Source organism: Mirounga leonina, unplaced genomic scaffold, assembly GCF_011800145.1.
Source record: "Mirounga leonina isolate KUSES-001 unplaced genomic scaffold, KU_Mleo_1.0 Mir_167, whole genome shotgun sequence".
Taxonomy (NCBI): Eukaryota; Metazoa; Chordata; class Mammalia; order Carnivora; family Phocidae; genus Mirounga; species Mirounga leonina.
The window spans coordinates 3,426,897-3,441,828 of record NW_023270422.1 but is presented as its reverse complement, the minus strand read 5'-3'; the positions used below and the strand labels follow the sequence as shown (position 1 = coordinate 3,441,828).

Below are 14,932 nucleotides of genomic sequence, written 5' to 3'. Positions count from 1 at the left end.
ACAGAGAAGTGGAGCTGAGATGTGATAAGATGGTTGAGATGAGAAGAGGCTGAAGCACATTTACATAATAAGGGAAAGGAGCTACTGGAAAGAGGTTGAAGACAGGAGTAAGAGTGGTTATGACAGCGAATGAGGTCCCTGGGGAGGAATGAAGCATCAGGATACAAACCTAGGACAGGAGGGGGAAGGCTTTATTTCCTGGGGCTTCAGGAAAAGGTGAGTGAAGACAGAAATAAGTTTCTGGGTGGTAGAACATGAAGTTGAAGAGTTATTTCTGGATTTTTAAAATGTTTCTCTGCAGAATTGAAGGCAGATCACATTCTGTGAGCGGTGGGCGTGGGAGTGTGTGAAAGAGCCGGTTTCCTTTGGGACAAGCCAGAGCAGAGGGGCAGTGGGAGTGACGAAGGGCACGGAGGAGGACAGCGGGGCACCCCAGGCCCAGCCAGTGCCCGAGCCCACCCAAGGCACAATGAGCCCAAAGGTCACAGAAGCTGAACGACTATCTGACGTTAGGTTTCACAGGGTAGGTAGAATTAAAGAGCCAGAGATTATCTTTCTAACATATTAGAACAGCAAGAAAGTCATCAAGTACTAAGTAGGGTGGGGAAGGAAGTAATGTACTATAATAAATGAAAAAGTCAACAAACTAAAGATCCTGATAAAGTCAAAGGGCTGGGAAGACAGAAAGTAGCCCTCAAGGTAGCAGCATTTAAGATTTCAAGTTGAGAGTTGAAGAGATCCAGAACTGTAAGGCAGGGAGGGATCTTAAGGTGGAGCTGTTCCATTGGTCTGTACCCAGACTGGGGTGGAGACCCCATACTCTACCATGTAACAGAGCTGAGCCGAACTGAACAGAGCCACAAATTAGTGCAAGTAACACTGAGGAGATCTGGATGGATCATAACCATGTTCATTTCCTGGTTGCAATTATGCCAAGATGTTACCACTGGGGAAAACCAGGGGGAGGGTATGCAGAATCTCTGAGTGCTATTTCTCACAACTGCATACATAGCTACAATTATCAAAATAAGAAGCCTGGGTTTTTGGTTTTTGTTTTTTTTTTTTAAATTAGAGGCAACAAAGCAAGGTGTACAACTGGGACACACCGTCTTCAAAACTCATGCTAAACACTAAAGATTAGTGTTCTAGCTCAATGATACTCAACAGAAATATGGAAAGGGTGAAGGGGCACCTAAATGTTAGAACCACTGCCCATACCCCCATTCCCTGCACACACACCAACACCAGAATTGTTGCCATGGTGAGTCAGGTTTCATTGGAAGTTTATCATATCTTCAAGTGTCTGCAAGTGAAGAACAGAAAACCACTCTCTGCTGTAGACTTATCTTTACAAACACTATTAATTGGTAAGGAAAACATGTAAGAGAAACATAATATTTAATAAGTAATTTATAATAAACATGAAATATTTTAAGAGATTACTTCTCATTTGATTTGTCCAAAATCAGCCAATACACTTTTCATGGAAATGTACTTGGTCAACAGAAAGAAGAATGTTCTGTTCCTTTAAGAAAGAAAGTATGGACCTTTTCCCCAGTAGTTAGATTTTCAGTGGCATATTCATACCCTCCTAAGAAGGAGTACAACGTATATAAGGGTATAAAATCTTAGCCCTGGGTAGAGTGAGATTATTCAGCCTACACAGGAGGCCTCAGCACACCAGCACCATACCCTTGTCAACTAGAGGAAAGAACCACAAACAAGCAGGAACCAAAATGTGATAGATTCAGATTTTTTTTAACATCCCTACTAACAAGCAGCCCTAAAGAAAATACCTGTGCCCACTAAAATCAAATATGGGATAACACCGTAGAATAGTAAGGCAGCTTCATTTAGTATTTGACCAAATGGTATCAATCAGAACACAAAATAAAATCACCTCAGGATAAACACATTTTTAAAACAGTGGTATGACAACTATTCACAGAGTTGTGTATATAAATGAGTGTGTACATCAGTATCCAAATGTTCAACCACAAGGATCTGTTACATAAAAGAATGGCATATCCAAAGCCTCTATCAAAGCCACTAAAAGACTTATGATAGGAAAATGCTTACAATGTATTGTGAGGTGGGAAAAGAGCTACAATTAACATGTGAAGGATTCTAATTTTAAATTTAAAAGAATGTGTATAGGCGCGTCTGGGGGCTCAGTCAGTTAAGCATCCGACTCTTGGTTGACTCTGGTTTCAGCACAGGTCATGATCTTAGGATCCAGAGATCGAGCCCCACGGTCAGGCTCGGCACTCAGCATGGAGTTTGCTTGAGACCGTCTCCCTCTCCCTACATTCCCCCTGCTTGTATGTGCACTCATGCTCGCTCTCAAATAAATAATTAAAAAAATAAAAATAAATAATGTGTGTATGTTTATTCAGGAAAAATACAAAAAGAATATAACCCCGAAAGTTTCTGTTTTTAAATCATAGGGTTTTTTCCTTTACACATTTCTGTTTTAAAAGTTTTCTACAGTGAGTATGTACTACTTTTATAATTTGAGGAAAAAAAGCAAATTACACTGATAAATATTTTAGTATTTAAAAGGTTACGGAATAATATGAAAATATACATATACGAATACATATAACACACAAATATGATTACAATTAATTTTAAAGAAAGAAAATTATGCATAAGAAAAAAAGTTAGTAGGAAATACACCAAAATAACAGTGGCTGTGTTTGAAGGATGCAATAATTATGAGCAATTTTCCTTCCTTCAACTATTCTGTGCCTTGAAATTTTTCTTTAAAGAACGTGTATTATGTTAATATGAAGAAAACCACTGTACTTATCAACCCTGATCCCCAACCTTCTTTTCATTGTATTCTGCCTCCTAAAACAAACCAACAAACACACACATGCCCACAAACCCGAAGTACTTACATGGGCTTACATCTCTGTATCTGTTTCGATTTCTGTTTTCTGGAAACTTGGCCACTCTATGAGGATAGTCATGGGACTCATTGCGAATTTCCTTAAAATAACAAAAATATATTTTAATATTCCTCTTAAATTGTATATAGCAAAACAGATACTTTCCCAGCCAGTATAAAGTAACATCAAGCACTGATGAAATGCCAAGTACAACACAAAGCTCATTGTCTACATTATCTCATTCAATTCTTACAACACCAATAGGAAAAACTATCATCCCTGTTTTGTATGTGAGGGATGATAGGCTTTGAGAGATTAAACAATCTGCCAAAGGTCATAATGCTAGTAAGTGGCAGACCTCAGGACTGAACAAGGTCCTTCAGGCACAAAGTCTCTGCTCTGGATGTATTTGTATGTTGCCATGCAATATTCAACCCCTATAAGCAACCTTAAACATTTTATGTAACACAGAACTAATGCAATGGAGGTATCTAAGGCTAACCACATCATATTCAGATTTCTCACAAAACTCTCAATAACATCTACCTCTATTTTGGAGTTTCCCATATTGCTGTTACTTTGAGTCCAGAAATATCCTCAAATTTTATTTCTAGAACCATAAATGCTTAGCAACCACCACTAGGCCAGAAGCTCATTTTAGGACCCTTACAGCTCTCTGTGTTCCACCGTAGAAGAAATTCCATGAGGATATGGCCACACTAAGCCTAGACCTGAATGTGTTTAATTTTACATATAAAATTTATTACTTAACATTTAAAACCTTAATATAATTAATGTGTGGGAATAGTTGACACTTTTTCATCTTTTCAGCTCATTACATTTGTTATCATATGCTTTCATGGAAAAGTATTTGAAACTGAAAGGTAATATTTCTGTCCAAATTAATATAGGAGGCTGCATAACTTTGATACTAAAACTGAATGAAACATACAAAAATAGAAAATTAGAGGTCAATTTAACTTAAAAACATAGATGCTTCTTTAATTTAAACTACTACTAAAGGACCTGGGTGGCTCAGTTGGTTAAGCGTCTGCCTTCAGCTCAGGTCATGATCCCAAAGTCCTGGGATCCAGTCCCACATTGGGTTCCCTGCTCAGTGGGGAGCCTGCTTCTCCCTTTGCCCCTCCCCCCGCCTGTGCTCTCTCTCTCTCTCTCTCTCTCTCTCTCTCTCTGGCGTGCGCTCTCTCTCACTAGCACACATTCTCTCTCAAATAAATTTATTTTTTTTCAAGTTAGGAAATTTTTTTTTTTAATTACAAAATAAAAGAATACTAAAACAGTTTTCTCTTAATAGCTTTTCTGTATCAAGTGTGGAAAAAACAAATTGGCAAGAATAAAAATTCTACTAACACTATGCAGATGATAGTATTCTCATATATTACTGCAGAATATAAACAGATACAATGTTTGAGAACAATTTAGTAAGATCAGAAATCTGACCCACCAATTTTATCCTCAAGGAATTTATATCATGTAGCCACACACCTGTGTGCAAAGATTTATGCACAAGGATGTTCACTGTACATAAGAGTGAAAAATTAGCAAGAATCTGAGTGAACTGGTGAGATAAATTATAAGGCACCAATGCAGTAGGATACATGGGAACAAGGAAAAAGGACAAGTGCTACATACAGTGATATGAAAAAATTTCAAAGAAACAATGAAATGAACAATTTCACTGCATAGTGAAAAAAAGTACAAAAGAATATGCACTCATGGTGGGGAGGGAACAATCCACTCAAACATAAATATGCCTAGAATACAGTGAATAATTCTAGAAGGAGATGAGAAATTAGTAACTTTTGGGGGGAAGGCTGAACATCTAGGGAAGGGTACAGATTTATGTAACTAAAAATTTGTTTTCATTATGAAATATTTCTAACAGAAAAATACAGATAATATCACTCATGTTACCATCAGTTAGATTAAACACTTACTGCCACTTCTGAATACCCACTTCAAATCTTTTATTTTTTTAAATTTATTTATTTTAGAAAGAGAGAGTGCACGCTCAAGTGAGGGAAGTGGGAGAGGGAGAGAGAGAATCTCAAGCAGACTCCACATTAAGCATGGAGACTTCATGGGGCTCAATCCCATGACCCTGAGATCATGACCTGAGCAGAAATCAAGAGTCAGATGCTCAACCAACTGAGCCACCCAGGTGCCCCCAAATCTCTTTTTTTAGGAAAGGAATAAAACACATCACTGCAGCATTATTTATAATAGCCAAGATGTGGAAACAACTTAAGTGTCCATTTATAGATGAAAGGATAAAGAAGATGTGATACACACACACACACACACATACTCTCACACATAATTAAAACAATGGAGTACTACTCAGCCATAAACAAGAATGAAACCTTGTCATTTATTACAGCATGGGTGGACCCTGAAGTATGCTAAATGAAATAAATCACTGGAGAAAGACAAACACTGCATGATTCGCACATATGTGAAATCCAAAACAACAAACAAAATCAAACCTCATAGATACAGACAACAAACTAGTGGTTCGGGGGTGGATGAAATGAGGCCATTATATTATATATCAAATTGATATATGGAGGTGAAGGAGGCCAACTGCATGGTGATGGATGGTAACTAGCCTTGTGGTGGTGATCACTTTGTCTTGTATACAGATACCAAATTATAAAGCTGTACCCATCAGATATAGCTAAAGGCTTTCCCTACCCCACCCCTCTCTCCTTCTTTCCAAAGTAACCTGTCCTTTTAACTCCTTTTTATTGGACACTTTTTGTGCTACTGGGATTTCAAACCATATATTCATATATTACTTTAAAATAAACTAGCTAAAATTCTAATAAATACTAGTATAATATCAGTCCTAATGCTATATAGTTTTAAAATCACATTGAAAAGTTGTTGCAACCCACAGAATGGGAGAAAATAGTATCTGATAAGGGATTGCTATCCAGATTATATAAAAAAGTCCAATAAAAATAATTTTTTTAATGGGCAAAGAGGGTCGTTCTATTACATTAGCCCTTCTTCAATGCTTGTGTTATGCATATACACTTATTTTTCACACTTAAGTCCATCTCTCAGTTGCTGATTCCAATTTTTAGCCTACAGAAATACACTTATTTGTGTTCACTATAACAAGTCATTACTGATGTTGCAAAAAAAAAAAAATTAAATTGGGTGGAGCATCCCAAGTATAGGGTTAGGGAAGAGATTTTAATTTCCAAAACACCATAAAACAGCCAAGTTCTTGGGATTAAGAAATACATTCATAACAAATACATTCTATTTTCTCAATTAAAAAAAACCCCACATAACTCTGTAAGAGTCCATTCTCTCAAATTTCTAATGTTTGTTCCTCTTTATGTTTCTTTCATTTCAGTGCATTTAGGAAGACCAGAACCCCCAATACCTTTTTTTCCTTCACCGCGCCAGACTAGAGTCAAGCTCAACAAAGAATCCCCAATACTTTAAAAAGCGGCTCCAGAGGTACGTACTAGTTGCCTATCCTAATATCCATTCTTCCTTACTCAAAGTTTCTAATTATTACTTTCTAACTTACAGTTAACTCAACTAAAATCCTGTATTTCCCAGCCTCCCGTACAAGTAAGAACAGTCATGGGACACAGTTCAAGCCAATGAGAAGAAGCAGAAATCACTGCATGGGGTTTCAGGAAAGCTTTTATCAAAAGGGCTGGCTCTGGTGATCTCTGTCCTTCTCACTTCTGCCTGCCCTGGGTACAAGTTTTGATGTTGCGGGTGAGGGGTGGGAATGGGGAGGAGATATCCCGTGCCAACAAGGTAAAAAGCACATTCTTTTTTTTTTTTTTTTTAAGATTTTATTTATTTATTTGAGACAGAGAGAATGAGAGAGACAGAAAGCACATGAGAGGGAGGAGGGTCAGAGGGAGAAGCAGGCTCCCTGCCGAGCAGGGAGCCCGATGCGGGACTCGATCCTGGGACTCCAGGATCATGACCTGAGCCGAAGGCAGTCGCTTAACCAACTGAGCCACCCAGGCGCCCTAAAAAGCACATTCTAAGGAAGGCTAAGCAGAAATAGAGGAAACCGGGTCACTGAGGACATCAGGGAGCCATAGTAACAACTCTGGACTCCTATCTCCAGAACTGTCACTGTAGGAGAAAAATCAGCCTCTATTTGTTAAGTCAGCTACTGCCTGATTTTCTTTCTCATGCAGCTAAATGCAGATCTTCAATACACACAGTATGGCCAAATCTCAACAATAACCAGGTCTGACACTGAATGAGTCATTTTCAAGAATACCCAATACACAAAAATAATTTTATAAGCATTTTGTATAAACAAACACATGGTGTTTCTCAAAATGGGAAGATACGTGTTGAGCTATTTACTAGGTCTGTATTACATTTGGCAGAATCAGCCTCTATTGACATTTGATGCTAAAACATTCCCCTCCTAGAGCAGAGAGAACCCATAAGCAGTAGCCCTAAAGACTACAAGAATGTTTCCTGCAAATCCAAGGTTTCTCAAACTCAGCACTACTGACATTCTTTGTTGGCTGGATAATTCTTTGTTGTGGGGACCGCCTTGTGCCCTGTAGCATGTTTAGCAGCAGCAACGCTGGCCTCTACTCAATAACGTTGTACCATTCCTTCTCCCAGCTGTAACAAACCTCTTTACACATTGCCAAATTTCCATGGACAGCAAACTCCACCACAAATCTATCTCACCAATATCCAGTTGAAAACCACTGTTCTGGGCGCCTGGGTGGCTTCAGTTGTTAAGCAACTGCCTTTGGCTCAGGTCATGATCCCGGGTTCCTGGAATCCAGCCCTGGGTCGGGGGCGGGGGGGTCTCTGAGCCTGCTTCTCCCTCTGCCTCTTTCTGTCTCTCATGAATATAAATAAATAAAATCTTAAAAAAAAAAAAAAAGAAAGAAAACCACTATTCTTTTTTTTTTTAAGATTTTATTTATTTATTTGATAGAGAGAACACAAGTAGGCAGAGTGGCAGGCAGAGGGAGAGGGAGAAGCAGGCTTTCCGCCGAGCAGGGAGCCGGACGTGGGGCTCGATCCCAAGACCCCAGGATCATGACCCAAGCTGAAGGCAGCTGCTTAACCGACTGAGCCACCCAGGCGCCCCAGAAAACCACTATTCTTATCTAATACCAACTCTTACCTAATTAAAGCTAAATCTAAATGGAAAAGATTGTGTTTATTTAATGAGAAATTTTAAAAATCCAATTTATTTTGATTTTTGCTCAAAAAAGGCTAGGACTAATTGGCTCACTAATTACTTCTCTTTTAGGGGCAATAACCCAAAATGTGGGTAACTCATGTACAAAGATCTCTTTCATAGAGTTATTTATAATGTTGAAAGCTAAAAATAACCTGAATGTCCAATGACAGAGAAAGACCGGTTGAAAAAACAGTGGTACATCCAATCAATTGAATATCACGTAGCTGTTTAAAAGCCAGGCACTCATACCATCTCAGCAACAGCATAAACTCACACAGTCTCCTCATATACATGATATAAACAAAGGAATAACAAAATCAATAAATGGAGCTGAGCCACTATTTGCTATTTGGGAGAAAAATTCATTTAGCTCCTCAGCGTATTTGTAATTTATATACACATGTAGTTGACTATATTAAGATTACCCATCATCTCCTTTTGCAAAGAAGCCTAATTTCTGGAACATAAAATAATCCACTTCAACCAATGGCCTTACAACTTATATCCAGGCAGAAAATTCTAACTTTAAATTCTGAACATATTTACTTTCAACACAGCTACTTTCTCTTATTATTTCATCTAATATTTTTATATACATAACATTTAATCTCTTGAAATTTATTTTGACATATGGTTTGAGTAAGGAGCTAAACTGACTCTACTATAGAATTTAATTTGCCAATGCTCAAATAATGCTAGGCTAATCTACAAGAACAAGACACTTTCTTGCTAAACATCTAGCTACTCTTCACTTCATAAACAGCCATGCCTATCCTTGACATATACCCTTGAATGCCATTCACAGCAATGAATAGCAAACTATGGTTCTTATTTTTTTAGAACAGTTGACACACAATGTTACATTAGTTTCAGATGTACAGCTTAGTGACTTGACAAGTATACATCATGCTATGTTCACCATAAGCATAACTACCATCTGTCCCTTTACATTGCTATTACAGTATCACTGACTATATTACTACGGCTCTTATTTTGACAGAAATTGAATGTCAAGCTTTTACAAGCCCCACATGAAACCATTCAGCTCAATAAAAAGTTTATTTTCTTGGACAGAAGACAGTAACATGTTTTGGACAAAAAGGGAAAAAATGGTTTTAAAAACTATTCATTTTGACCCTGCAACCTCTCCTGCCCGCCCCCCTCCCCCAAATCCTGGGTGGGACATGTGTGACATTCTTCCAGGAATCTCCCAACTATCTTAATGTTAATGCCTTGCTAGAGGGGAAAACAACCTTAACTTGACAATGGCAAGGCCTCCAGTATCTTGTAGGTCCTCTTTAGCACATGAAATTTCTTTTGAAACCTCCTTTTTCCTTACCTCCCCCAATCCCACAGTATATAATCAGCCACCCCCCACAACCCCAGTGTTGCAGCTCTTTCTGCCCATGGGTCCTGTTCCTGTGCTTTTGATAAAACCACCATTTTGCACCCCCCCAAACAACAACAACAAACAAACCCTATTCATTTTGTAAGATTAATAAGAAATTCTTAAATGTAAGACCAAGCAGGGTTTGATATTTATATCTACTTATTTCTTCTAGAGAAACTATAAAATAAACCTATTAATCTAACTAAGGTTTAAGTTATAAACTCTTTGGGGAAAAAAATCATTACAGTGCCTATAGTTACTAGAAGTGAAATAAGAAAAAATTTTCTGCTACATGTCTTTATGAATGATTTAAGTTACATATTTTAAAATGTAAATATTTAGTTTCAAATGGATGTGCCCATAAAAATGTTAGTCTCCTAAATGGACTGAAAATTTCCTTTACAATTTTGTTAACCCTAACAGGCTAAGATTTCATTCATCTTGCTTTATCTGGTATACTTTTAAAAGTAAAATTTCAAAATAACTAGTAACTTGTTTAAAGTGTTTTTAAAGATTTTATTTATTTGAGAGAGAGAGACAGAGAACGCAGGAGCAGAAGTAGGGGCAGAGGGAAGAGGGAGAGACTCTTTAAGCAGGCTCCACGTCCAGCATGGAGCCTGATGCAGGGCTTGATCTCACAACCCTGAGATCATGACCTGAGAGGAAATCAAGTGTCAGATATTTAACTGACTGAGCCACCCAGGTGCCCCAAACCCAACACATTTCTTTCTTTCTTTTTTTTTTTTTTAAAGATTTTATTATTTATTTGACAGAGAGAGAGATAGCAAGAGCAGGAACACAAACAGGGGGAGTGGAGAGGGAGAAGCAGGCTTCCCGCGGAGCAGGGAGCCCGATGCAGGGCTCGATCCCAGGACCCTGGGATCATGACCTGAGCCGAAGGCAGATGCTTAACGATTGAGCCACCCAGGCACACCCCCCCCAACACATTTCTTAAGTTCATTCTTAAGTATTTAAAAAAATTTTGTTATTTTAACTGATCTCAATATGACCACACTTTTTTTCTCCTTTAATCAACGAGGATGAATTACATAGCATTACACTCCCTCATACTGACCATCTTTATAGCCCCAGAATAAATTTGGGAATGGTGTTCTATATCTTTAGATAATATCTAATAATATCATTAGAATTTTAGGACTATAATCATAGGTAAAATTAAACTGCCTATTTGGAAGGGGAAGGGAAGATGCTAAACTCATTTATTTTTACCTTTCCTTTGTATTCAGTCTGTCCTTCTAAAGTTTTATTTCATTTTTTTTTGTTTTTCTAGTTTGAATGAAATGCTTAGCCCATTAATATCCTTTTCTTTCTTTCTTGTTTTAAAGACTGCTCAAGGGCACCTGTGTGGCTCAGCTGGTTAAGTGACTGCCTTCGGCTCAGGTCAAGATCCTGGAGTCCCGGGATCGAGTCCCGCATCGGGCTCCCTGCTCGGCGGGGAGTCTGCTTCTCCCTCTGACCTTCCCCCCTCTCATGTGCTCTCTCTCTCTCTCTCTCACGCTCTCAAATAAATGAATAAATAAAAAAACCTTTAAAAAAAATAAAGACTGGTCAAATCCTGTTAAGTTTAGAAGAGTGTCATCTCATTATTTTCTAGTCTCCAAATGGCATATTGATTTCTTCTTTTACCCAAAAATGATTCGTGATGGCTGCTGTTTTCTATATGTTGTGCTTCCTTGTTTCCTTTTCCCCTTGTTTTTTTCTGTATTAATCAAGTTTTCTTTGTTCCTCTTTCCCTCTAATAATTTAGAAGTAAAAGTACCATTCCTATTCTACTGGGGATTAGTCTTAAAATTTTGTAAAAGCCATGTTTGAACTTGTGTTTTTCTACTAATGTGATAGCATCTATCAAGTCCCTACTGGTAGGAGTGTCTGCGTGGCTCAGTCGTTAAGCATCTGCCTTCAGCTCGGATCATGATCCCAGGGTCCTGGCATCGAGTACCGCATCGGGCTCTCTGCTCAGCGGGGAGTCTGCTTCTCCCTCTCCCTCTGTGCTCTCAAATAAATAAATAAAAATCTTAAAAAACAAACAAACAAAAAAAACGTACTGGTAAAATCTATGGTACAATTATCATAGGTTTCACTTCCCTCTTCCTACAGCCCAATCCCCCATATTTTCTTGAAATAATCTAGAACTTTGGATCCATATTTTTTACATTTCCAATTATTTCAAAATTAATTTATTGTTTGCACTAAGGCTTACAACAATAACTATTTAGCTTAACTCTAGATTTTACTTGGCTTCAACTGCCCAAACCTACATTCTATACCTATTTCATTTCTCTCAGCTCTTGGGTGACATTCTCCCTTATCTTCTGGCATCCAGTGTCAGAGTGCGTAACTCTGATGCAAATCTGACTGGTTCTTCTCTAAACATAACTTGTTTTACTACCTTACAAGGCTTTTTCTTTTATCATGAATACTTAGAAAATTCATTATGACACACCTAAGTTTTTATGCTTTTTTAATATATTCTTGGTGAAGACTTTGTGGTCCCCTTTAATCTTGAAATTCAAGGCTTTCTTCAGCTCAGAGACACTTCCATTATTTCTTTGGTCACTGCTTCATCTAAGGGTCCTCTGTTCTCAGAACCACCTAACACAGAGATTTGAGATCTTTATGTGTTTTAAATGTTCTCTCATAATTTTCACTTTAAATATCTTTTTCCTGAATTCGGAGATTTTTCTCACGCTAACCTGGTATCCTGCATGATCTATTTTGCTAGTGAGTCTTCAATTTTTTTTTAACAATTACGTTAAGTTTAAGAGCTCTTTCCTGTTCTTTATTTTTACAACCTGCTCTTGTTTTGGGAATCTGAATTCCAGTTTTCTCTATTTCTTATACTATTTCACATGTTCTAATGATCCAATAGTCTCACTTTCTTGAGGTGCTGAATTTTCCGTATGTCTAACTTTGTTCCTCTTCACAGAAAGTGCAGGCACCAACTCTTAACCAAGATTTGTGGATGCTCACACTGTTTAGTATCAAAATCCCCTAAGCCTTGGAATTGGAGGAAGCTGATCAAAAGATACAAACTTCCAGTTACAAGATAAATAAGGACTACGGAGGTAATGTACAACATGATGACTATAGCTTAACACTACTGTGTGATACAGAGAAAAGTTATTGAGATTAAATCCTAAAAGTTCTCATGACAAGGAGAAAATTGTATTCCTTTGGGTCTTTTCTTTTTATTCTATTATATGAGAAGATGGATGTTAGCAGAACCTATTTGGTAATCATTTTATAATACATATAAATCAAACCATCATGCTGTATGCCTTAAATGTATACAGTGATGTATATCAATCATTTCTCAACAAAACTGAAAAAAAAAATCCTCTAAGTCTCAAATATATGAGTAAGACCCTTCTCTGGTGCCAAATAATAATGTAGATTTTTTTTCTTATCACTGCATTTTGGTCATTTCAATGATAAATAAGAACAACAAAAAAGCCTCTATTGCATGGGATTAAGGACCTGAAAAATTATATCCATTTCTCATGATCTATCACTATTCTTGCTGTCAATGTTTACTGCTATTTGTACAACTGTATCTAATGACCTTCTCTTTTCTGTACTCAGACCTCAGAATTTTCCTTGAGCCTATTGTAAGTACCATAAGAAAAATATGCTCACATTTAAAATAAACACAGATGGACGGCTTCGTGGCTCAGTTGGTTAAGGATCTACCTTTTGCTCAAGTCATGATCCCAGGGACCCGGGATGGAGCCGCACATGGGGCTCCCTACTCAGCAGGAAGCCTGCTTCTCCCTCTCCTGCTCCCCCTGCTTGTGTGCTCTATCAAATAAATACATAAAATCTCAAATAAATACATACACACACACATATTCAAAATAAACATGGAAAGTGGATTTACTTTCACCTGGGGGAGTAAAAAGCACAGTGCATGAATAGACCTAAAAGATGACCAAGAGGGGCACCCTGCTGGTTCAGTTGGTGAAGCATGTGACTCTTGATCTCAGGGTTGGAAGTTCGAGCCCCACACTGGGCGTAGAGGTTATTTAAAATAAAATAAAATCTTAAAAAAAAAAAAAAAGAATGACCAGGCGTATGCCAGGTATATAAGTAGAGAATGACAGGTCTAGGCAGACAAAACAGCTTGTGCAAAGTCATTAAGATGTGAAAGTACATAAAAATAAGCAAATGAAAAAAATGAAAGAATGAATATGAAATGAATATGAATGAAATGAAAGAATGAATAACTGATGTCTTGCAAGAAGTATAAGGAACACAAAACTTGTGCACAGGAGATGAAAATGCAAGAAATGAGGATGAACAGGTGTAGAGAGATGAGATTATACAGGCATTTGTTCATGCTTCATTCACTCAATACACATATAGGAATTCTGCAAATTATAAAGATGGTACTCTAAATGGCGGGAAGAGAGAGGGAAGAGGGATGGGATACTCAGCAAACAGTATGATAAAAGCAGGCAGTTATTTAGGAAAAAAAACTGGTCAGGAACAAGACAAGGATTCCCAGTTTCACCACTTCTTTTTTTTCAAGATTTTATTTATTTATTTTAAAGATTTTATTTTTAAGTAATCTCCACACCTAACCTGGGGCTCAAACTCACAACCCCAAGAACAAAAATCGCACACTCTACCAAATGAGCCAGCCAGGCACCCCACACTTTCACCACTTCTATTCAACATAGTACTGAAATTTTAGCCAGAGCAACTGGGGGCTATAATAAACAAACAGGCATTCAAATTGGAAAGGAAGTTGTTAAACTATCTTTATTCACAAATGACATGACCTTATATGTAGAAAATCCTGAAGAACCTACCCACACAAAAAAACCTGTTAGAGCTAATAAATTCAGCAAAGTTGCAAAACACAAAATCAACACACAAAAATCAGTATTTCTATACACTAGCAAAGAATCCCATTTACAACAGAATCAGAAAGAATACTTCAGAATAAACAACCAAAAAGGTGGAAGATTTGTACACTGGAAACTACAAAACACAGCTGAAATTAAAAACAACCTAAATAAATACAATCCTGTATTCATGAATTGGAAGATTTAAATACTAAGAATACAAAACTACCTAAAGTGATACACTGATTCAATGTAATCTCTATCAAATTCCAGTGACAACTTTTGCAGAAATGGAAAACCTCATCCCAATATTTATACAGAATTTCACAGAACCCTGAATAGCCGAAACAATCTTGAAAAAGAGTAACATAAAGTTTGGAGGACTCACACTTCCTGATTACAAAACTTACTGCAAAGCTACAGTAATTCTATCAGTGTGGTGTGGTGTAGCATAAAAACAGTCACAGAGATTAATGGAATAGAACACAAAGTTCAGAAATAAACTCTCAGATCTATGGTCATTTGATTTTCAATAAGCAAGCAAATTCATTCAATG

General features: G+C 37.4%; 1 protein-coding gene across 3 annotated transcripts in view; it reads right to left on the bottom strand.

Annotated features, from left to right (window-relative positions):
• The window catches only part of PTPN2 (protein tyrosine phosphatase non-receptor type 2), an 85,937-nt gene that overhangs the window by 58,742 nt on the left and 12,263 nt on the right, over window positions 1-14,932 (bottom strand). For all 3 annotated transcript variants that reach the window (XM_035013849.1, XM_035013851.1, XM_035013850.1), the window contains exon 2: window positions 2,904-2,994. In XM_035013849.1, coding sequence (XP_034869740.1) covers window positions 2,904-2,994 — 91 coding nt within the window. The remainder of the gene's footprint in view (window positions 1-2,903; window positions 2,995-14,932) is intronic.